This window comes from Balaenoptera physalus, assembly GCF_965194825.1.
Source record: "Balaenoptera physalus genome assembly, chromosome: X".
NCBI lineage: Eukaryota > Metazoa > Chordata > Mammalia > Artiodactyla > Balaenopteridae > Balaenoptera > Balaenoptera physalus.
In genome coordinates, this window is record NC_138903.1 from 49,228,124 (window position 1) to 49,251,140 (window position 23,017).

The 23,017-nt window shown below is 39.5% G+C and overlaps 1 protein-coding gene across 1 annotated transcript in view; it reads left to right on the plus strand.

Annotated features, from left to right (window-relative positions):
- Positions 1-3,421: 3,421 nt before the first annotated feature.
- Positions 3,422-23,017, plus strand: part of LOC309651843 (G2/mitotic-specific cyclin-B3-like) — a 56,966-nt gene continuing 37,370 nt past the window's right edge. Inside the window, 5 exon segments of the mRNA XM_082444914.1 lie at positions 3,422-4,760; positions 8,393-8,524; positions 10,774-10,860; positions 15,683-15,780; positions 21,438-23,016. Of these exon segments, the coding sequence (XP_082301040.1) occupies positions 8,429-8,524; positions 10,774-10,860; positions 15,683-15,780; positions 21,438-23,016 (1,860 nt within the window). The 5' untranslated portion in view covers positions 3,422-4,760; positions 8,393-8,428.

Genomic DNA, 23,017 nt, shown 5'->3' on the forward strand with positions numbered 1-23,017 from the left:
TTTACTCTTTCCACTGTTCTTTCTCCCTGATGTTACAAGATTCCTTCTATTACTATTTTTCCTACTTTGTAAACTTTCTATTCTTTTTTTTTTTATTTAAAAAAATTTTTTTTTAAAATTTATTTATTTATTTATGGCTGTGTTGGGTCTTCGTTTCTGTGCGAGGGCTTTCTCTAGTTGTGGCAAGCGGGGGCCACTCTTCATCGCGGTGCGCAGGCCTGTCACTATCACGGCCTCTCTTGTTGCGGAGCACAGGCTCCAGACGCGCAGGCTCAGTAATTGTGGCTCACGGGCCCAGTTGCTCCGCGGCATGTGGGATCGTCCCAGACCAGGGCTCGAACCTGTGTCCCCTGCATTGGCAGGCAGATTCTCAACCACTACGCCACCAGGGAAGCCCTAAACTTTCTATTCTTTTAAGGGGGGCATCCGAGAATGACTTGATTTCCCCTTCACTCCTGAAGGATATTTTACTTGGATATAGACTTCTGAGCTGACAGCTCTCTTTTTTTTTAGTACTGGGAAAATATTGTCACCTTCTTCTGGCCTGCATGGTTTCTGATAAGAAATCTATTGTCATTCAACAAAATTTTGCTCTGTTAGAAAGGTGTCATTTCTCTCTTGCTGCTTTCAAGGTTTTTGTTTTGTTTTTTCTTTAGTTTTCAGAAGTTTGATTATGATGTGTCTTTGTTTGAATTTCTTTGGGTTTACCCTGTTTGGGGTTCACTTAGCTTCTTGAATCTGTAGGTTTATGTCTCTCTCAAATTTGGAAAACTTGCCTAAGTATTTTTGTAGGAAAGATTACCAGAAGTAGAATCTCTGGGTAAAAGGGTTCAAACTTTAAAAATTCACTAGAGGGCTTCCCTGGTGGTGCAGTGGTTAAGAATCTGCCTGCCAATGCAGGGGACACGGGCTCGAGCCCTGGTCCAGGAAGATCCCACATGCCGCGGAGCAACTAAGCCCGTGTGCCACAACTACTGAGCCTGTGCTCTAGAGCCTGTGCGCCTAGAGCCCACAACAAGAGAAGCCACCCACTGCAATGAGAAGCCTGCAATGAAGAGTAGCCCCCGCTCACTGCAACTGGAGAAAGCCCACATGCAGCAATGAAGATCCAATGCAGCCAAAAAAAGAAAAAAAATTCACTAGATATTTTCAAATAACCCTCCCAAAGTTAGTGGAAGTTTTTATTTCTGCTGGCAATGAATAAAAATGCCTGTTTACGCACCCCTTTACCAACAGAAATTATGATTAATCTATTAAACCTTTGCCAGTGTCCTAAACAAAACAATGCATTGTTGTTTTAATCTACATTTATTTTTAGTGAATTTGAGCATATTTTTATGTTTATTGACCATTTGTATTTCTTCTCTAATTGTTCATTTTGTTGTCAAATTTTTTGATGGGTGGTTCATCTTTTTCTTGCTGATCATGCAATTCTCTTTGTACATTTTGGAAATTATTCCTTTGTCATTCGTGTTGACAATGTTTTTGGCCAGTTTGTTGTTAAGTTTTTTAACCCTGTTTTTGTTTTTGTTTACTTGTTTTGCCAAACAAAAATTAAAAATTTTTAGCTACTAATATTTATTGAGCCTGTTGCTATCTCTAGATTTTTGTCCTGTTTAGAAAGGTTTTTCTTTCTGCAAGATTGTAAAAATTTTTAAAATATTTTGTCTAGTATTTCCATGGTTTCATTTTTCACAATTAAATCTTGGATCCATGTGAAATATATTTTCATGTAAAAGTGAGGTAGATAAGCGCAGATCTTTCCTATTAGGTTTTAATACAGGGATGTAGTGGGGAGGGGAAAGGAGAGTTCATGAAAGAGTTGTATGCCTGGGTGGAGGGAAATATTGGAAAATGGTAGAGTCAAAGGGCTGTCTCCTCTTTTCTTAGTGTTCCCTCTGAGTGCTACTCAAAGGAAAGGTTAAGTCCACTGGAGGTTTGAAAGTTGTGAGAAAATTTTTTTTTTAATTTTTGGAAAATTATAATGTTTACTCAGTAACTTTTTTGTTTTTGTGAAGAAGTGGAAAGAAACAGGAAAAATAAAATTGCTTGTTTTGTGATTTTTGTGTTGCTGTTGTTTTGGTGGATGGACCTTTTCCTCTTTTGACTGAAGAAGACTTGTTGTGACTTGTGTTAATACTATATTTCCTTTATAGTGCATCCCAGTGGGACACTTGTCCACAGCGATGCCCCTTAAAGGAAGATACTCCTTTACTTGGTTAACAAATCTTAATGTTTTTCAGCCATCTTTCAAGGAGGCAGGTATGGGGTAGTGCTTATGTGTTTGGTCTCTGGAATCAGACTGCTTGGGTTTGAATCCCAATCCAATAGCTTACTAGCTGTGTGATCTTGGGCAAGTTACTGAACTTCTCTGTACTTCAAGTTCCTCTTCTGCAAAACAGGGACATTAGCAACTCATTGTATTGTTGTGAGTGTCAGAACAGTGTCAAACATATTGTAAGCAATTGATAAATGTGAACTCTTCTTAATGCTAATCACCGGAGATAGAGCACAATAGGTGCAGTCCTTGCAGTTGTGGACCTTCCATTCTTGAGTGAGGAGGTAGGTTAAAAAATTACAAATAGCAATAATTACTCTAAAAGAAACGTAAGGACCTAAGTGGGAAGGAAATCTAAAAAAGAGTGGATATATGTATACATATGACTGATTCACTTTGCTGTACAGCAAGAAACTAACACAACATTGTAAAGCAACTATACTCCAATAAAAATAAAAAGAAAAAAGAAATGCAAGGGGCTGAGGTAAAATATTAGGGAGTGGGAGAAGAATCCTACTCTATATAACATGGTCAAGGAAGGCCTCTCTGAAGAGTGGATATTTAAGGTGAGACTTAAAGCATGATAAAAAAAAAAAGTAATTTAAAGAAGAGAGGGAAGAATGTTTCTGACAGTGGGAACGTCATGTGCAAAGTTCCCGAGAAGAGGGATTTTCTGTATATTCAAAGTTTGGGAAGAAGATCATTATGGCTGGAATGGAGTAAATGAGAAAGAGAGTGGTATGAGACAAGGTTAGTGAGATAGGTGGGACTTGTAGGCCAGGGTAAGGAGTCTGGATTTTATTTTAAGTTCTGTGGGAAACCACAAAAGCAGGAGAGGGACATGATACATATTTTTTTTTAAAAGACTGATCATATTGTATTGTATTTGCATTAGAGAAGAGCCAGATTGGAAAGGGGGAGAGCAGCTTGGAGGCTTTTGACTGTGGTCCAATAGAGAGACTATGGTTGTAGTAGAGATGGAGGGAAGCGGATGGATATAAAATATATTTTTGAGGTAGAATCAACAGGATTTGCTGAAGGATTGGATTTGGTAGGGTAAGGTGGTGGAAAAGAGTTTGAATCAAGGATGATACCCAGGTTTCTGGCTTGATTAACAGGCTTGATGTGGTACCAGTTTCTGAAGTGGGGGACATTGGAGGAAGGATCAGGTTTGGTGAAGGTTGTGAATACGTTAAGTTTGAGGTGTCTATTAGACATCCAAGTGGAGATGTGGAGTAGTCATTTGGATTTATGAGTCTGGAGTTCAGGGCCAGCTTTTAGATGCTACTTAAAGTCATGGATCTGGATGTGATAACCTAGGGATATTAAAAAGAGAAGAGGGCCTGGGATCATGTGACTATTTTCCATTTAATGTAGAAGCTATGAGATACTAAAAGGAGAATGGACTAATAATAAGTGTAAAGATGTAGTTTAGTGGTAGAGTATCTGTTGTATATGCAGGACTTCCTAGGTTTTATTCCTGGCATCTCCATTCTCTCTTTCCCTCCTCAGAAGACAGGGCAGGGCTATACACTCTTCAAGTCTTTTGTCAGTTACTCATATATATATTTTTTAGCTCCTGGAACAAAGCAGGTGCTCAATAATTATTTGTTGAATGAATGAATTAATGTAGGAATGAAATGAATGAGCATATCGGTTGTATTACTTGCTTTGCCACAATGTAGCACTGTGACTTTGGGCAGTTAGCAAGCTACAGTTTTGTTGTCTGTAAAACGGCAATAATAAAAGTACCTACCTTTTTGGACAGTGTTGAAAACAATTAAACAATTTGTAGCAATTAGCACAGAGCTAGCGCTCAGTTAATGTTAGCTACTATTAGCTCTCTGAACTTTGGGGGCTATCCATAAAATAAGGGCAATAATTTCTGCTCTGCTTCCCTCACAAAGGCCCCTTTTGGCCGCGCCGCGCGGGCTTGTGGGTCTTAGTTGCCCGACCAGGGATTGAACCTGGGCCAGGGCAGTGAAAGCGGCGAGTCCTAACCACTGGACCGCCAGGGAATTCCCAAAAGCTTATTAATATTAATGTTTTAATTCACTACATAATGCAGCGGCTCTCGCCATCCTCCAGCAGGATTATTTAAATGAAAACGAGTCTTTAAAGAGACCCAGTACTCCCGCTTGTCAGCCCAGCCCAGTGCAACCAGGGGTACAGGAAACCACGCCCCGTTGTGAAGTCAATTAGCTGCAGAGTTCAGTTTAAAAATACCCAGCCCCGCCCCTCCTTGCTAGGCGAGCTCAAGTCTCAACTGCACGCTGATTTGCCCCTGCTGGCCAATCACCACTGATCTGCCTCCTGGGCTGTAATTTTCAAAATTCTCTGCTGGGCTGATTGGAGAGAGCAGGGGGTAAGTTGAGACGGACGCCGGTTGCTGCGACGCGGAGCTCCGGTCATTTCCCGGGCCTCTCCTGGGCTAGGACTGCGTCCGTGGTCTTTCCTCTTCTGCCCTCAATCTCGATATGAGGTAGGCACCTTTGAACTTGTACTGCCCGCTTGAATGTCCGGTTGTGTCGCACGCGGGTGGGTCCTTGAGCCTCACTGCAGTCCCTTGTAACTCACTGTCTTCTTTTGCCGGGATGCATGGGATCCCTGACACGAAATCTTTGCTTTTTCCTGTCAGTCAGCAGTCTTCGGAGAGAGCCCTGTACGAGGTTGGGGAGGGAGTGTGTATTAGTGGGTGAGATGGCAAAGCAAAAAAACAAACCAAAAAAACCAACAAGCAAAAACAACAAAAAACCAAAACTGGGTCTCAGCTTTTAAATGGAGCTACCAGTACACATGCCTGAATCAGAGTACATTTACGTAACGTCTTTTCACAAGCGAAACTGTGCAGGATCAATTTCATCCGCAAGACATATTTAAGCTAGAGAATGCTACTTGAGGGATGTCTTTTGAACTACAGGTTGAAGGATATGAAGGAAGATGGACACATGTGTCCTTCCTCCCTTGTCGTCTCCACTGGCTCTCTTCTATCATCACCACCTCAAACCTCTCCAACTCTGGCTTTCCACTGCTCTCTGCTATGGTCCTCTTGGAATCCTAGAATGTCAGAAGTTGAAGGCATCCTAGAACAGTGCTTCTTAAACTTTAAAGTGCCTACAGATCACCTGGGGTTATTAACTTGCACTTCCTGATTTGGTAAGGCCTACCTCGGGGCCTGAGATTTTAAATTGCTAACAAGCTCCCAGGTGATGCTAATATTGCTGGTCCATTGACCATGGTCTAAATGTCGAGGAGACTCTGGTCCCACTATCTCATTTTATTAGGTGGGGGAAGGAGGCCTGGAGAGGGAAAAGGGACCTGTCCAGTGTCACTCAGCCAGCTAGGGCAGGATTAGAACTAGAGCCTAGGCATCCTTCCCAGCTCAGTGCTGCTTTCATTGACACCATGCTGCTTTCTCTCCCCAGTGTCTTGCTGTCTGTAACCTGCCTTTATATATGAAAAGAAGTCGCTGCTGTTTCCTGAGATTGTCTTGATCTACAGTTTTGGACTCTGAGCAATTGGGCTTCTAAACAAGCCAACTTGCCCCTGTGTGGGTTTCAGCACCAGCCCTGGGATGCCCAATAGAGTCTTCAACACTCATCAGTGTGTATGTAGGGGAGATGGAAAGTCTGGAAAGTAGAAAGGATTTTAATTTTTTTGTCCAAGTAAGGCTAAGGGTTCTGTAGGTGGTAGAAGTTGAGAGTCTTCTGCAGAGTGTCCTTTTATGAAAGCATGTTTCTGGTGGTGTCAATCCCCTCCCCCTACCTAGTGGCGGGGAAATTAGTTACTTAAGTCGGTGTCTGTGTCCCCCAAAGCAAGTGATTATTGTTCAGGATAATGAAGGTGATACATGACCATCATCTGAAAAACCTTATTTTCTCTGAGGTTTAGTCAACCTGTGATGTCATCAGCTGAAAGTTTTCTGGCCTGTTGACTCCAGTTTGATTTTTTCTTTCCGCTTGAAAGATAAAGATTTCAGAACATGAGTCTTTGGTCATCCATAAAAAATTGTATGAGATGTGAATAATAATAGTGGAGTGAGTGGTTTTCATACAGTGCAGTTAAGGGTGGGTTCACTCAATTTAGCTTTATTGCTGCTTGGCTGAGTTTTGAGGGATGAGATGGAAAATAGGTTTGGATTTGGAGGAAGAGAAGGAGAATAAGACGCACCATTTATTCTGAGTACTTACCAGGTTAAGCTTTGCACATACAAATTTACATTTGAGCCACACAATACCTCTGCAAGTAAGAGGTGGTATAGCTCTTTTGCAAATGAGGAAACTGAGGCTCTAAGATGCTAAGTTGGCTGATTTAGGAGCCCAGTTGCTTCTTAAAAAAAAGTCTGTGTTCATTCTAACTCCTCATTACTCCTTATACTACCACACTATGGCCTTTCACTTTGGGCTGTGGGCTATTTTGGAATCTTTTTTGCATACAATCAGAGAGACTTCATGGTATTTTAGAAAAGAGCCCTGGAAAGAGCTGGGTATTCTATGCTGCTTAATAATTTGTCCTGTGTAGTAAGTCACTTAACTCATCTGGGACTATAAAATGGAAAGAATTGTACTTGCCCTGCTTACCCTCACAGTTTTGTTGGGAGGATTAACTGACATAGTAAATGTGAAGGCACATACTTGTACTGACTTTTCCTTGCCAACAAAATGTTTAATATTCTCCATCCAAAGCAAAGCCCAAGTTAGCCTTTCTTCTTTCTTAAACCTTCCCCTCAAACTGCAGTCTTCTCTGCAGTCTTACCAGCGTGGCCCCAGCCTAGCTTGCAGCCTCTTTCTAACTCCTCCCCAACGCATTCTTTATACTCCACACTCCAGGCAAGTTTGGATGTTCCCAGACTTGCTGTGCTCTGCATGTTCAAGCCTCCGCCTAGGCTCAGGCTTTCTTTGCCTGGAAAGCTCCCCTGTCTACTTGGGAACCTTTTTGTCGTTTAAGTCCAGATGGAATCTCCCACAAGATTACTGACTTTCCATTATGTTTCTAAAGTACTTTTTATCTACCATTTTTAAATCATTTGTCATATTTTTATGTTACTGTTAGAGCTGTGCCTGTGAATACTTCTAGGGTAAGATACATGATTTATTTGTGTTTGTATCTCCATTGCCTGAAGTATCTGGTGCATTGCCTTTAGGGTCTCTCTTATGGAAGCCTGTTCTTTGTCAAATGCAGTTGAACTTGGACACTGAATATGGGTGGGGTTGGAAGGGCAGTTGTATTTGAGTGGGAAGGGTCTCTTGGATATCCAAGAGCTGATTCCTCCTAATTATGTATTTGCTTGTAAGATACATAAGTATATCATACTATTGGGAACTCACAAACTAAAAGAAATTTAAGGAATGTAGAATGGGATCCCACACTGAGATGGGGTGAAGGTAGGACTCTCCCAAGGTCTGTAATGACTGTTAAATTTTTATGTCAAGTGATTTTCAACAAGTTAGTTCCTTCTGTTGTTATCTTTTGATTTGATTTGATTTTTTTCTTACTGGGTGTCTGGAACTGGATTACAGTTTCTTGATTGAATGCAGCCTTTGAATACCCTCTGGCCTATTGTGCATACGTGTGTGTGTGTGTGTGTGTGTGTGTGTGTGTGTGTGTGCAGTGTATTCTTTTGCCTTCTCTGTAGCATCATTATAATTGCTGTGGCCAGGACCCCATGCCTTTTAAAGAACATTAACCCTACCAGCGAGCCTCCATACTATATGATCTGTCATGTTCTTGATTATTTTCAATGCAAAACTGTTAATTTGTCCCCAGTGTTCCTAGGCTAAACTAGGGGCTAGGCCACAGTCCCAGTGCCCACAGGGGGTGGCAGGCACTGTACTGAGCTTTTTACATAGAGTATCTCATTTAATTTGAACAGTGCCCTGCAGAGGTACGTATACTTATCTCCATTTTACAGATGAGATAACTGAAGCCTAGGGAGTTTAAGTCACTTGCCCATGGTTAAGTGTGGTAGAACCAAGATTTGAGCCCAGATCTGCTTAAATCAAAGTATGTTTTCTCCTAGGGATGCTATAGAGAGACTGGGTTTTCTCAAGGATCTCCAGAGAATTCTGATATTTCTGGTGAATGGTGTTTTAAAGAGTCCTTTTCTGATTGCAGCCCTGCCTTGGATAGATGCTGCTGAATCCATAAGAAATGCCACTGCCACTACCACCCCAGCGCTCCAGACGTGAGACTAAGAAATCTCAGTCCAGCAAAATTGTGCCCAGTGATCATGGCCCATCTGAAAAGGTTAGAGCAAGCTGTCCCTCCCAACAGTGTTTCAAATAAGCTCTTCCTGCGTTTGTTCAGTCCCTATCCTCATCCCTACATCTTTTGAAATATGTGTGGTTTAATCTGAGAAAGTGGGAAAGGGTGGCAGACCTTGTAGTTGGAGAAGACCAGCAAATTAGGACTTAGGGAGAAAGTGTCAACTCTTCTTTCCCGTAAATGCATGGCTAAGATGAAGGCCGTTCTCCATAACCTTCCAAAGCAAAAAATACTCAGTTCTCATTAGTGATCACATCTATACTCTTACTTTCTCTGAGATGCTCAAAGCACCTTGCCAGGTGGCTGCTTGGTACATCCTGGGGAGAGTATGAAGATTAGGTCAACAAACGTATTATAATGCTTTTTACAGCTATTAAATTTGAAGAATGGGCCCATTTTGAGCCTGCTGTTTTGACCTTGTGGATAGTTTGTCATTCCGACCCTGCGATGTTCTATGTTCCTCATCATTCATATTTTAATCAGAATTTTACTAACCTGATGAATTGTCATTAAGAGAGTATTTCCTGGAGCAAACATCATTAGGCCAATTTATTTTCCTTGATTGGTTTTCTCTCAGCACAGATAAACACTTTCTAATCATTTTCATTTTTGTCTCACTGAAATGATTTTCTTAGAGGGGCCAAATGTGTTTTTCCTATGTAAATTTGGCAAGAAAGATTTGATACATTGATCAGATTTTTGTCCATATCAAATTTTCTGATTAGAGTTCTGCCACTGTAAGTTTTCTTTTGTGGCCATTATTTTTCCAAATCCAACTCTCTCAGGGCACATTTTGCAAATATAAATTTTATTGAGTTCAGTTTTACCCATTGATTTTATTTGGGGCTGGTTATTTCTACCAGTAATATTAAGTAGGAATTGGATAACAGGCCAACAGTTAATTTCTTAGCCAATTTGAGAGAAAATACTAATTTATTTTTGCTAATTATTTCCACTAGGATTATTTATCATGAACTAGATAAGAGACTAATAGTTTACTTATTTCTTAGCTTAATCAATTAAAAAACAGAAGTAATTCTTCTCAGTTCTTTCAGGATTGCTCCACTGTGCTAGATTGTTCTATTGTAATATGAATCCAGTTCTCTAAATTTCTAATCACTTACTGTGTCATGTACTAACTGTCCATGATGTAAATAGAGAACAGGGAAAATAAATGGTCAGACCTCAATGTTCTGCTTCATATTATTAACAACTCTCTGACATAGGTAGGGCAGGGTTCTCAATTCATAAAGGAAATCTGATACTTAGGAGACTTTCACCAAATAAAAACTGTTAGGGAACAGAAAAACCCTACAGCGTGATTTACCTTAACCTCTAACCCCACAGAGATAGTCTTGCTCATTTGGGAGTGGGGTAAGGCATGTGTAGATAAACACTACCTAGAAAGGAAACTCCCTTTGATCCAAAATATTCACCCTTCCTCCTTTCCCCCATCTCTCCCTTGTATACACTAAAAGGGATTAATATGAATTACCAAACTCCTTTCTTAAAGTACAGAATTTTCCCTATGAGGTTTAAAAACATATTGGACTATATACTTTTAAAATACTATTTCTGCCCGTTTACAGTTTATATAGATTTTTAAAAAACATGTTTTCTCTTATTTGATCCTCAAATGAGGTAGGTCATTATCCCAATTTTACTGATGAGGAAATTGAGTCTCAGAAACTAAGTGACTTGTGCGAGGTCGATAGCTAATAAAGAGCTGATCCTGGATCAGTATCTAGGTACGTGTGTTATTGTCCTTATTGAGAATGTCTTAAATCAACTACTTAACGTAAGAGACACTTAAGTTTTGTTAAATTATTGAACTAATTTACCTGGGAACGTCCATATTAAAGGAATGAGTGGGAGTTGCAGGGTGGTGGGGGTGGTGATGGTTAATCTTGGCTAGTATAGCCATAAATAGGAGAGGAGTAAGAGAGAAAATTGGCTTCACCAAGCTAGTTTGCTCATTCTGAGAGTTACACTGACAGTCATCTTTTCTCCTCCCAGCCTTGTCCCTATCATCAATGATTATCTCCTTCAGGGACTCTCTAAGCAGTGGGTGCCAAAATTTCCTTTTGTTGTAGTTTATTGGGGTTTATTATAGGCGTCTGCAGTTGCTTGGAGATTCAGCCATTCCCCGCCTGAGCCCCAAAGATGACCTGAAGTCCCTGAAAAGACTGCTCACAATTGGATATACGCATTTACCTCTTTTACTTTTTTAGAGAGAGGAGAATTACCAAGCAAAGATATCTCCATCTTCACCTCAGGGACCACTGAAAAAGAGGTCAGCTTTTGAAGATCTCACCAACGTGAGTATGCCAGTCCAATCCTCTGCCATGGTGTCGCATAAGGTTTAGACAACCTCTTCCTTGAGGGACCTTTCCAGTTTACCAAACTCTGACCCTCTCTAGAATGTTGAGAGCCAATTTTATTTGGAATCAATGACCCAGTTTCAGAAACTGCAGTGGCTCTTCTGCTGGCACATACCATCTGGATTAATTGATGGAGCTCTCTGGAAGCAGCAGAGTGATTATGAGATATGAAATTGTAGACAAATATGAGAACTTTGGGGTCTTGCATTTAGATAAAGTCCAGAGGTGGCTCAGCTGGTTGCGTAGGCCTTGGAGGCAAGTACTCTGGTAGATTCATTGTAGTCTAGGGCAGTGTTCATCAATTCAAGCACGGTGGGCATTTTGAACAGGAAAGTTTTTCTATTGTGTACGACTGACTTCAGCCAGCATTCCTGGTCCCTAGCATTAAGTTCCAAAAGCACCCCAGTCATAGTGACAATCAAAAATGTCCTCTGATGTACAGAACCGTTGATGACCACAGTTCCATGATCTGGTTTTCAACTATGGAGATCTAGAAACTCAATTTTGGCTAGAATTCTTGAGTTCACTTCCGAGTTACCTCCCTTCTGGTGTTATTAAGGCGCCAGCAAAGAAAATCAAATTTACTAGTTAGAAAGTTACTAACTGAATATAGAATTGAGTCAGAGGTAATCTTTGGTCTTAGAAAATAATAGTAACTGATGCCTCCTGAGTGTTTACCACGTGTCAGGCACTATTCTAAGCATTTTTCCCTGTATCCACTCACTTAATCCTCATAAAATCCTTTGAGGCAGATACTATAATTATGTCCACTTCACAGATAAAGACTTGCCCAGTGTTGGTTTTGAAGTCTGTTTCATCTAGGATACAGAGAACCCTAGTGAACTCTATCCTGCCCTCTATAATAGTGTCCTTCTGTGGCTACCAGAATTCTTACATCTGCTAGATAATATTTTACCCCCTTGGGCAGGATTGGATAAGCATTGGCAAAGTTCTCCCCTTTGTATCTCTGCTCTTTAGATGCTATGTGACCACCTTTGTACTAAAACAGTCTTTTCCCTATGCAGATTACAACATGTATGATTGTGTTACAGCTTCCTGCATAATCAGATTTACTCTAGATTGGTTGAAAGAGCTACCTCCCACACAGACCTGTAAGGTTAGATTCATTTCCTGACTTATTTAACCATGGCTGTAGAAACTTGGTTGAAATAAGGTAGCCACACAAATCAGGAGCAGATGCAGCCCATCTTAATGTAGCTTCCCTTGGCCTCCAGAGTCCCTGATGGGAGTCCAGTGACACAGTGCAAAGCAAAGTCTAACCACATATGAAAAACTTTCCTGCCATGTCTCAGTCCTTTTTTTTTCGTGAAGTTTATATCATCATTCATAGAGAACAAACACAAATAAATTAATAGGAAACACATGCTAGGACCCTCCTGATTCTCCAACTGAATTCAACATCTGTTAGGCCACATACCTGTCCTGTCCAGGGTTGGGGAAGCAAGGCATCCCTGAGCAGTATCTCTGCCTCTAGCTTTTCAGAAGCTCAGAAAGCCCGTATCCCTTTTGCGTTCAAGTTCTGGTCACCTTGAATGGTCTTTGGTGCTTTCCAGACAAAGTTCCATCATTACAGTGTACCTAAGCCATTCCAGGGTTGGGCATTTCTGCAGACGTCTGAGCTCATTTCTTTGAGGGTTGAGGACTCCTTTCTCTCTGAACTTTGGGGATTCCCTGTATGACGATTTGCTTCTTCCTGTCAGTATTACTTCATTTACATGTCCCCATATCTGTCTTCTCCTCAACATTCACCACAGTGAGGTCCTGGCTTGCCAAAAGAGCTGATCTGTTTTAATTAGTTAGTCTGCTGTGAGTGTTCTTTTCCCCCCTCTCCTTTATCCTTTCAGCATGGGAAGGACTTTTGATTTGTTAGAGCTGGTCCAAAGCCAGTGGATGAGGAGATAAAGTCTATTTCCTAAATTATTTTTTGTCAGTAGGATTGTCATCTCTATTTTCCTATTTTTTGGTGAAAGAATTATGGGGAGATACTGGTAAAGGTCCCCTTGAGCTTAGATCTGAAAATATTAGTGCTTTGAACCTTCACACATGGCAGGTTGAAAGTTTCACCCTGGGGATTAGGGTCTCCACCTCTCTCCTGCCAAGAACGCACATCTTTTCCAATTCTGGATCTCAGCTGGACACACAAGGAGTCTGTAAAACTTTAGGTGAAATTAAAATGCAAACTGTGTCAAGCTCTTTGAAGAGCAGAAGTGGACAACAACCTGAGGGCCTAAGAAAGAATTCCCTGTTGGATTGTAGTTGCTTATTATGATACGATGATACAAAGGCATAATTCTTTTATACTTCATTTGGAAATAATTTCAAATTTATAAAAAGTTGCAAAAATAAAAAACAGTACAAAGAACACACATATGCTGTTTACCTAGATTCACGTATTACTAACATTTTATCCTATCTGCTTACGTACATCATGGTCCTTTACCATGAAATACTTAGGGTATTTCAGCGTATATAGAGAAAGAGTCTCTATATACTATTTCTCCTCAGAGAAATAGTCTTATATAAACACAGTGCAGTCAACAACTTTATAAATTTACACTGATATAGTGTTTTTATGTAATCTGTTGTCCATATTCCAATTTTTTTCCATTGACTTTGTAAAGTCAATGTTATAAGCATTTTTCCCCCTCCAGTAAAGGATCCAGTCTAGGGTCGTTTACTTGTCATGTCTCTAGCTTCTTTTAATCTGGAACACTTCCATAGCCTTTCTTTGTTTTTTATGATATTTTTGAAGAATACAGTCCGACCCAACCCCCCATTTTAAAAATAGAACATTCCTCATTTTGTGTTTGTCTGATGTTTCCATGTGATTAGATTGATGTTATATACGCTTGGCTGGAGTACTGTGTAGGTGATGTTCTGTCCTTAGAGTATCACATCTGGAGGCACACGACATCCATCTGTCCCTCATTGGTGAGGTTAATTTTGATCACCCAGTCAAGATGTTGTCTGGCTTCTCCGCTGTATAATTACTGTTTTTTTTTTCCTCTTGCAACTAATAATCTGTGGGACACACTCTTAAGAGCCTCCAAATAGCCACTCTTCATCAAAATGTCCCCTAGATTTAGCATTCATTGATGATTTTTGCCTAACACAATCTTTATGATGATTTTTCCAACTCTAGCACTTGTTCCCCATTTACCAGTCTACAAGCAGAGGCCTCCCTTCTTCCCTGTTTATTTATTATTGGTATAGACTTATGAATTCCTATTTTTTCAGTGGTTTGTTGTTCAGTATTGTATTTTATTATTTTGGTGCTCAAATTGTCCCAGATTTGGTCACTAGGGTCCCCTTTAATCTGACTACTGTGTCTTTGTGACATACTATCATCATTTTTTTGAGCATTTTCTTTCCAGCATAACAGGATGTTCCAGGATGTTCTTGTACCTATTTTATTGCCATGGAGTCAACCATTTCTGTGAAGAATTCCTGTTCCTTTTAGTGGGGAATGGTATTAGAGACCAAGATCTCAGTGCTAGGTGTGCTACTGGGGTGTCTGCTTTTTCTGCCCTTTCTGCAGACAGAGTTAGGAAATGTCTGCATGTATATATACATATAGATACACACATATCTGTACTTAAACATATATATATATATATATACACATATATCTATATATACAAATACATACACTCCTGTATACTCAGATGTATATACACATATACCTATTTAAGAAATCATGAGTCCACACAGCTCCCATTCCAAAACGTACAGGGTTCTTTCTTGTATTCCTCAATCCGTGTTTATATGTTCCTTCTCTACAATGAGAACCATGGTTCCCAAGATCATCAACACATTTACTCAATACTATAATACATCTAAAAGAGTTTCAGAATTACTTCTTTCACACCACCATAATAAACACACCTACTAAAAAGAGTTCCAGATTTATTTGCAATATTCTCCACCATCCCACAAACGCATCCTGACTGAGGATGTATATGGTGAGGGTGTATAGTCTGTGTTTACTTGGATTAGTTGTTTATTATCTTGTATTTCCTTCTGTTTTCTTTCTTTTGTCCTTCAGTGTGGTTATGGTATTTATTTGGAATACAATTAGATTCAGTTTGTTTCATTTTAAAGGCATAACCTTTAAGATTATTTTTATTGACATTATTCACATTCCCATGATCTCTTCTACTGTTTAATAGAATTAGTCATGATTAGAGTTTCTGGTGGAGCTCCCCAGAGCCCCATGTTAAATAAATATCCCCTCAGTGAGATGGGATAGATGTATCACAGGTAGTGTTGTATTAGAGGTCTATCCTGAAAAGCTAGTTGATCTTGGTATACTCAGGCAGCAAAGCCAGTTATATTGCCTTTTCCCCCCTCTAAATATCTTATGGGGTCAAAATGGAATGTGATGTTTACAAAACATCTTTTTGAGAATTTGCCAGCCAGTATACCTGACATTGGAGATCAAAACTACATCAAATGTATCTTGAAATCACTTAGGGCTGCTATTTAGCTAATATGCACCAGGACTACTGTACTGCCAGCTTCCATCATGACTAGTTGGCACCAGTACCATACTGGTTGGAAGCTGTTTTGATCAATGTTCCTGGGAACACCCAAACAAGGTGTCCAGGGTGTGGATGTGTGTCAGGACCTTCCTATGAGAACCACCTATTTGGTAATTTGAGGTTCTCTCTCTCTCTCTCTTCATTTCCTTGCTTCCTCCTCCAGAACAGCCCCCCCACCTTTTTTTTTTTTCTTGCAGCCTTCTCAAAGTCAACCTGCCAAGCCCAAGAAGGAAGCCAGTAATGAGTTTGTTAAAGATGTTTCCAAGAAGAAAAACAGGAACACACCTGCTTGTGGGTGAGTACGAGGGGACTCAGATGGCATTGTTTTATATGGTAAAGGAGAGGGTGTGACATCCTTTTGACTGCCTTTTGTCCCCATTGAGAACATTTTTAGTGAGCTACAGTGGTGAGTACTACATTAACTCTGGGTGCTTAGATGGACTAAATTGCTGAAGAATTACAGGCCTCATCTCACCACCACCCCCAATCTTTCTCTCTCCCTCTCTCTGCCCCCCTCTCTCCCTCTCCCTCTCCCTCTCCCTCTTCCTCTTTCCCTCTGTCACCCACCTACATGGTGTGTGCATATTGAAAGAGCTGTTGTCATTGAGGAATTTGCCAAAAGGTCTTGTGCTCATCTTTTCTCTATTTTAGTACTTCAGTCCTTGACTGAGCTACTCTGTGGTTGAGAGTGTGGAGGCAACTTAACTTTTCAGGGGATTCTCAGCAGCTGGCTGATAGCTTGCCAGTCTGCTTATCCCATTAGAACCCTTAGGGGGAGGTTTGTTCCTTGTTACTGTAGAGAAATTACTATCTCCTTAGGCCAAAAATGTGTGTTTTCCAGCTGTTATAGGGAACTGATCACAGGTTCTGCAAGTAGATAGGAGTATTCTCATCTAGGATCGGGAAAAGGATTTACTCCTAGGAAAATTTCTATTAGAAGAAGAGTTATAAAGTGGAGTGAGACCTTTTTATATCCTCTCCTCATTCCAGTGGGAATTACTTCTTTCTGGAAGAATAGAATAGATCAGCTAGATAGCTATAACCTGGCTAAGCATGGGTTCCAAATGGTAAGGGGAAAAGTTTGGGGAACTCCAAAAAATTAACATGCCAGGTCCACAGGACACTTTGCTAATTACCCAGCAGAAAGAAATCATACCAGAAGATTAGCATTTAGCCCTACTCAGTTTCTTGCTGAAATGAAATTCCTGGGATTTGCGTGTGTATTTTGACCTTAATTCCCTGTGTTATTTTCTTTTGAATTTCTTTCACCATTCTGACTTTAGCAGGGAAATCCTCACAAAATGCCATAAACATTCTTGTCCTCATTCAGAGTTCAGTGAAATGGACCCTAATAATAGTGCTAGAGCTAATAGCTAACATCTATTGAGAGTTTACTGTAATCACACATTATTCTAAGTGGTTTTTTTTTTTTTTTGGTAACAGCTTTATTAGGATATAATTCACATACACAATTCACCCTCTTAAAATGTACAATTCAGTGGTTTTTAGTATATTCACAGAGTTATGCAGCCATCACCACAGTGAATTTTAGCATATTTTCATCAACCCCAAAAGGAACTCTACCTTTAGCTGCCACCTCTCAGTCCTCCCTACCTGTAGGCAACCACTAGTCTACTTTCTGTCTCTATAGATTTATCCATACTGGACGTTTCCCAGAAATGGAATTGTACAATGTATCGTCTTTTGTATCTGGCTTCTTTCACTCAGCATAATGTTTAAGGGTTCATCCATGTTGTAGCAGGTATCAGTACTTCATCCTCTTTTATTGCCAAATAATATTCCATTGTATGGATGTACCATATTTTGTCTATCCATTCATCAGTTGATGAATGTTTGAATTGTTTCCACCTTTTGGTTATTGTGAATAGTGCTGCTATGAACACCTGTGTACAAGTTTTTGTTTGAACACCTGTTTTTAATTCTTTTGCATATATAACTAGAAATGTAATTGCTGGGTCATATGGTAATTCTATGTTGAACTCATTGAGGAACTGCCAAACTGTATTCCATAGTGGTTACACTATCTTACATTCCTACCAGCAGTGGATGAGGGTTTTGAATTTTCCACATCCTTGCCATTTTCTGGGAGGTTTTTTTGTTTGTTTGTTTGTTTGTTTGTTTTTTGTTTTTTTAACGGCCATTCTAGTGAGTGTGGGATGGTATCTCATTGTGGTTTAGATTTGCAGTTCTCTGGTGACTAATGATTTGGGAATCTTTCATGTGCTTATCGGCCACTTGCATATCTTCTTTGGAGGAATGTCTATTCAGATCCTTTGCTGATTTAAAATATTTGGTTATTGATCTTTTTATTATTGAGTTGTAAGAATTCTTTATATAGTTTAGATACAAGTCCCTGATCAGATATATGATTAGCAAGTATTTTTCCTCCATTCTGTAGGTCTTTTCATTTTCTTCTTGGTGTTCCTTGAGGCATAAATGTTTTTAATTGTAATGAAATCCAATTTATTTTTTTTGTTGTTGCTTATGCTTTTGGTATCATAATCTAAGAAACCATTGCCAAATCCAAGGTTATGAACATTTACTTTTAAGATTTTTTTCTTTTTAGAGTTTTAAAGTTTTAGCTCTTAACTTAGATTGTTGATCCATTTTGAGTTAATTTTTATTGTTGGTGTATGTTAGGGGTCTAACTTCATTGTTTTGCATGTATTGATAGATATCCAGTTGCCGCAGCACCATTTATTGAAAAGACTAATCTTTCTCCACTTAATTGTCTTGGCACCCTTGTTGAAAATCAGCTGACTGTAAATGTGTTTATTTCTGAACTCTCAATTTTATTCCATTGACCTACATGTCTTTCATTATGCCAGTACTATGCTATCTTGATTATTGTTGTTCTGTAGTGTGTTTTGAAATTGGGAAGTGTGATTCCTCCAACTTTGTTCCTCTTTTTCAAGATTGTTTTGGCTCTTCTGGGTTCCCTGCAATTCCATATAAATTTTAGAATCAGCTTGTCAATTTCTACTAATAAGCCAGCTGGGATTCTTACAGAAGTTGCCTTGAACCTGTAAGTCAATTTGGGGAGTATTACCATCTTAATACTAAGTCTTCCAATCCAGGAACATGGGATGTCTTTTCATTTATTTAGATCTTTAATTTCTTTTAACATTTTTTTGTAGTTTTCAGAGTATAAATTTCTTACCTCTTTTGTTAAATTTATTTCTAAGCATTTTATTCTTCTTGATTCTATTGTAAATGAAATTGTTTTCATAATTTCATTTTCATGTTGTTCATTGCAAGGATATAGAAATACATGTGATTTCTGTATATTGATCTTGAATCATAGAACTTTGCTGAACTTGTATATTAGTTCTAATAGTATTTGTGTGTGGGTTCCTTAGGATTTTCTATGTATAAGGCTATGTCATCTGCTGATATAAGTAGTTTTACTTCTTCCTTTCCAATCTGGATCCCTTTTATTTTATTTTCTTGCCTAATTGCCCTGGCTAGAACTTTTAGTACTGTGTTGAATAGAAGTGTTCAGAGTTGAACATCCTTACCATCCAAGAGTTGAATGACCGACTTATTCTGGTTTTCCTAGGACTTTCCCAGTTTTAACATTGAAAGTCTTGCATCCCAGGAACCCTCTCAGTCCTAGACAAACAAGAACAGTTGGTCACTCTATTGAGGAAGCCTACTCTGATCACCCCAGGCTTTAGATATCATAGACACTAAATACCTACTTCCTATACCAGTGTTTTTTAAGAGATGGATTTGGAGAAGCAGGCAGGAGCAAGATCACCAGGGCCTTATGGACCATGGCAAAGAGTTTGTACTTTATTCAAAGAACAGAGGGGTTCAGTTCTAAAGCGTCAGCAATGTTATATTAGTTATTCACTACTACATGACAAATCCTCCACCCCCCAAAAAGAGAGTTGGACATCCTTGTGTTCTCCTTGATCTTAGGAGGAAAACATCAGTCTTTTACAATTAGCTATGATACTAGCTTTGGGTTTTTCATAGATGTCCTTTCATAGTTAAGGAATCTCCTTTCTAGTCCTAGTTTGTTGAGTGCTTTTATCATGAAAAGGTATTGAATTTTGTCAAATGATTTTTCTAGATCTATTGAGATGGTCATGTAGCTTTCGTTTTTATTCCATTAATATGGTGTGATAACATGAATTGATTTTCAGATGTTAAACTAATTTTGCATTCCTGGGATAAATCCCAGTTGGTCACAGTGTATAATCCTTTTATATACTGCTGGATTTGGTTTGCAAGTATTTTGTGGAGGATTTTTGCATCTGTGTTCATAAGATATATCAGACTTGAGTTTTCTTCTGATGTCTTTGTTTTTGGTATCAGAATAATATTGGCCTCATAGAATGACTTGAGAACTATTCTTACCTCTTCCTGAGTTCATGAAATGTTGGTATTAGTTCTTCTTTAAATGTTTGGTAGAATTCATCCGTGAAGGCATCTGGGCTTAGATTTTTCTTTGTGGGTAGTTTTTGATTATTAATTCAGTGTCTTTACTTGTTATAGCTCTGTTCAGATTTTCTGTTTTTGAGTCTGTTTTGGTAGTTTGTATCTCCCTAAGAATTTGTCCATTTTGTCTAAATTATCTGATTTATTGGCATGTAATTGTTCTAACAATGATTTAAGTGTTTTTATGCATATCAATTGCTCAAATCTTTACAATAATTCTATAGAGGAGGTAATATTATGACCCTCATTTTACAGGTGAAAAAAGTGAAGCATAGAGCATTAACTTGCCCAAGGTCACCCAGCCAGTAAATGGATGAGCCAGGGTTTGGATCCAGGCAGTCTAGACTCAGAATGCATGCTCTATCATAACTAGACTATCTGAAGACTACTTCTAAAAGTTCTCATCAGGAGGCACCTGGAACCTATCTGGTCAGATGGAACCTTTTGAGGCACTTTCTTTTCTTTTTTTTAACAATTCAGTAATTTAAAACAAAATTATATTTATAGAGTTGTATAGCCATCACCACCATCTAATTTTAGAACTTTTTCAGCACCCCCCTGCCAAGAAACTCATACCCATAGTCCCTTCTCTTTCCCAGTCCCTTTCTACCCTCCTCCCTACCCCTTCCCAGCTTCAGGTAACCACCAACCTATTTTCTGTTATGGATATATCTCTGTGGATATGTCTCCTCTGGATGTTTCATATAAAAGGAATCATATAATATCTAGTCTTTTGAAGGTACTTACTCTTGTTCAGACTGATCGTATTTACCTTTAATTCTCTCCCTTTTCTTATTCTGATTTCTAGTTATCCAGAGATTTGGTCACACCAGGTTAGTCACTCTGATTGGATATGCAGTCCTATTCAAAACAAAGCTTTGCATCTGACACATGTGAACAAATGTTTAGTTTGGTCTTTTTTATTATCTCCACTAGGAAAACATCTTGTAAATAGCCTAGAGTGAAAGGAATATGGTTAGATACCATGAACGTTAAGTACCAGCCCAACTCTCTCTTATAAGCCTTTTATAAGCCTCTCTCTTATAATCCTCTCTCATAAGCCTTCAAACAATATTAATTTCAACCTGAATTTTATCAGATACCTGGTACTGATAGACAAAGACAAATAAATGCAGCTAGTGAGGGAGACATATATAAGCCAATCACTCATACAATGTGGTAAGTATTATAATAAAAGCCTTTGTATATAAATAAAGTTAATAAATCATATATGAGAAAGCATAAATAACATGATTTCAGGGAAAATTTTTTAGAAAAGTATAGGGACCTAGGTCATAGAAACTATACTGTGTGCTACTTAGTTGATTTACTATGGTACCCATTGATTTTTACCCTCTAGTCTGTCTCTTGGGGTTGAAGCCCTTTCGACTTCCATACATTTAGTAAGTATACTGACAAAACAAGATGGTAGGTGAGGATTCTAAGAACTACATTCTTCTTACCCAGACATTGTTTCCTTTACAGGTATAAGCTGGAACTCTCACCAGTAGTAGTCTCAACCACCATCGTACCAAATATTATAGATAAGCCGCTCATTCTGGAGATACCTACCAGCTCCAAGACACCCACTATCGTGGAGGCATCTCTTTTCAAAAAGCCATTCATTTTAAAAGAGGAACCCACTACTGAGGATACAAGCCTCATCAAGAGGTCATTAAAGAAGAGCACAAATCAGGGGAAGGTGTCCCTCTTGGAGAAGCCACTATCCTTGCAGGAGGAGACTGACAGTGATGTTGTAGAGCCAATGACTTTTGGGAAGAAGCATAAAACTGAGAAGGCAGCCATCAACAAGGGTACATTATCTTTAAAGAATATGTGCACACATCAGGGGAAGCAGTCCTGCACGAGGGAGGAGTTGGCCTTGCAGGACATCAATGTTGAAGAGGATTCTTTCTTTATGGAGCCCACGAACTTTAGGAAGAAGCCTAAAACTGAGGAGGCAACCCCCACCAAGAAGCTGTTATCTTTAAAGAAAAAGTGTACCACTCAGGGGAAGGTGTCCTGTATGAAGAAGCCACTAGTATTGCAGAAGATCACATCTGAAGAGAAGTCACTCGCTAAGGAGCTGTTGTCTTTTAAGAGAAAGTCTACCACTGAGAAGGAGTGCCTTTTCCAGGAACTATCTGCATTGCCAAAGAAGCACACCACTGAACAAGAGGTGTCCATCTTGAAGAAATCATTGGCCTTGCAGGAGAAGATCAACACTGAAGAGGGTTCCATCTTTAAGGAATCATTGGCTTTTAAGAAACAACCTACCACAACAGAGACAACCCTCACCACAAGGCCATTATCTTTAAAGAAGAAGTGCACTACTCAGGGGAAGATAGCCCACTTGAGGAAGCCATTAGTATTGCAGAAGACCATCTCTGGAGAGAAGGCACTCATTAAGGAGTCATTGTCCTTTAAAAAGAAGCCTACCACTAAGGAGGAGTCCCTCTTCCAGGAGCTGTCTGTGTCGCAAGAGAAGCACACCACTGATGGGGTGGTTACCCTTTTGAAGAAGCCAGGGGCGTTGCAGGAGAAAAAGGATGGTGAAGATGAATTTCTTATGGACCCAATTTCCTTGAAGAAGAAGCATACTACTAAGGAGGCAACCCTTTCCAAGAAGCCATTACCTTTAAAGAAGAAGCGTACCACTCAGGGGAAGAGGTACCGCTTGAAGAAGCCACTAGTATTACAGAAGACCACCTCTGAAGAGAAGTCACTCATTAAGGAGCCGTTATCCCTTAAGAAGAAACCTACCCCTAAGGAGTCCCTTTTCCAAGAGCCATCAGCATTGCAGGAGAAGCACACCACTCAGGAGGAGGTGTCCATCTTGGAGAAGCCGTTGGTCTTGCAAAAGACTCCAACTGAGGAGTCCCTTTTAAAGGAGGCTTTGGCTTTTAACAAGAAGCGTACCATTGAGGAGGCAACCTCCTCTAATAAGCTGTTATCTTTAAAGAAAAAGTGTACCAGTCAGGGTAAGATGTCCTGTTTGACCAAGCCACTAGTATTGCAGATCATTTCTGAAGAGAAGTCACTCATTAAGGAGCCATTATCCTTTA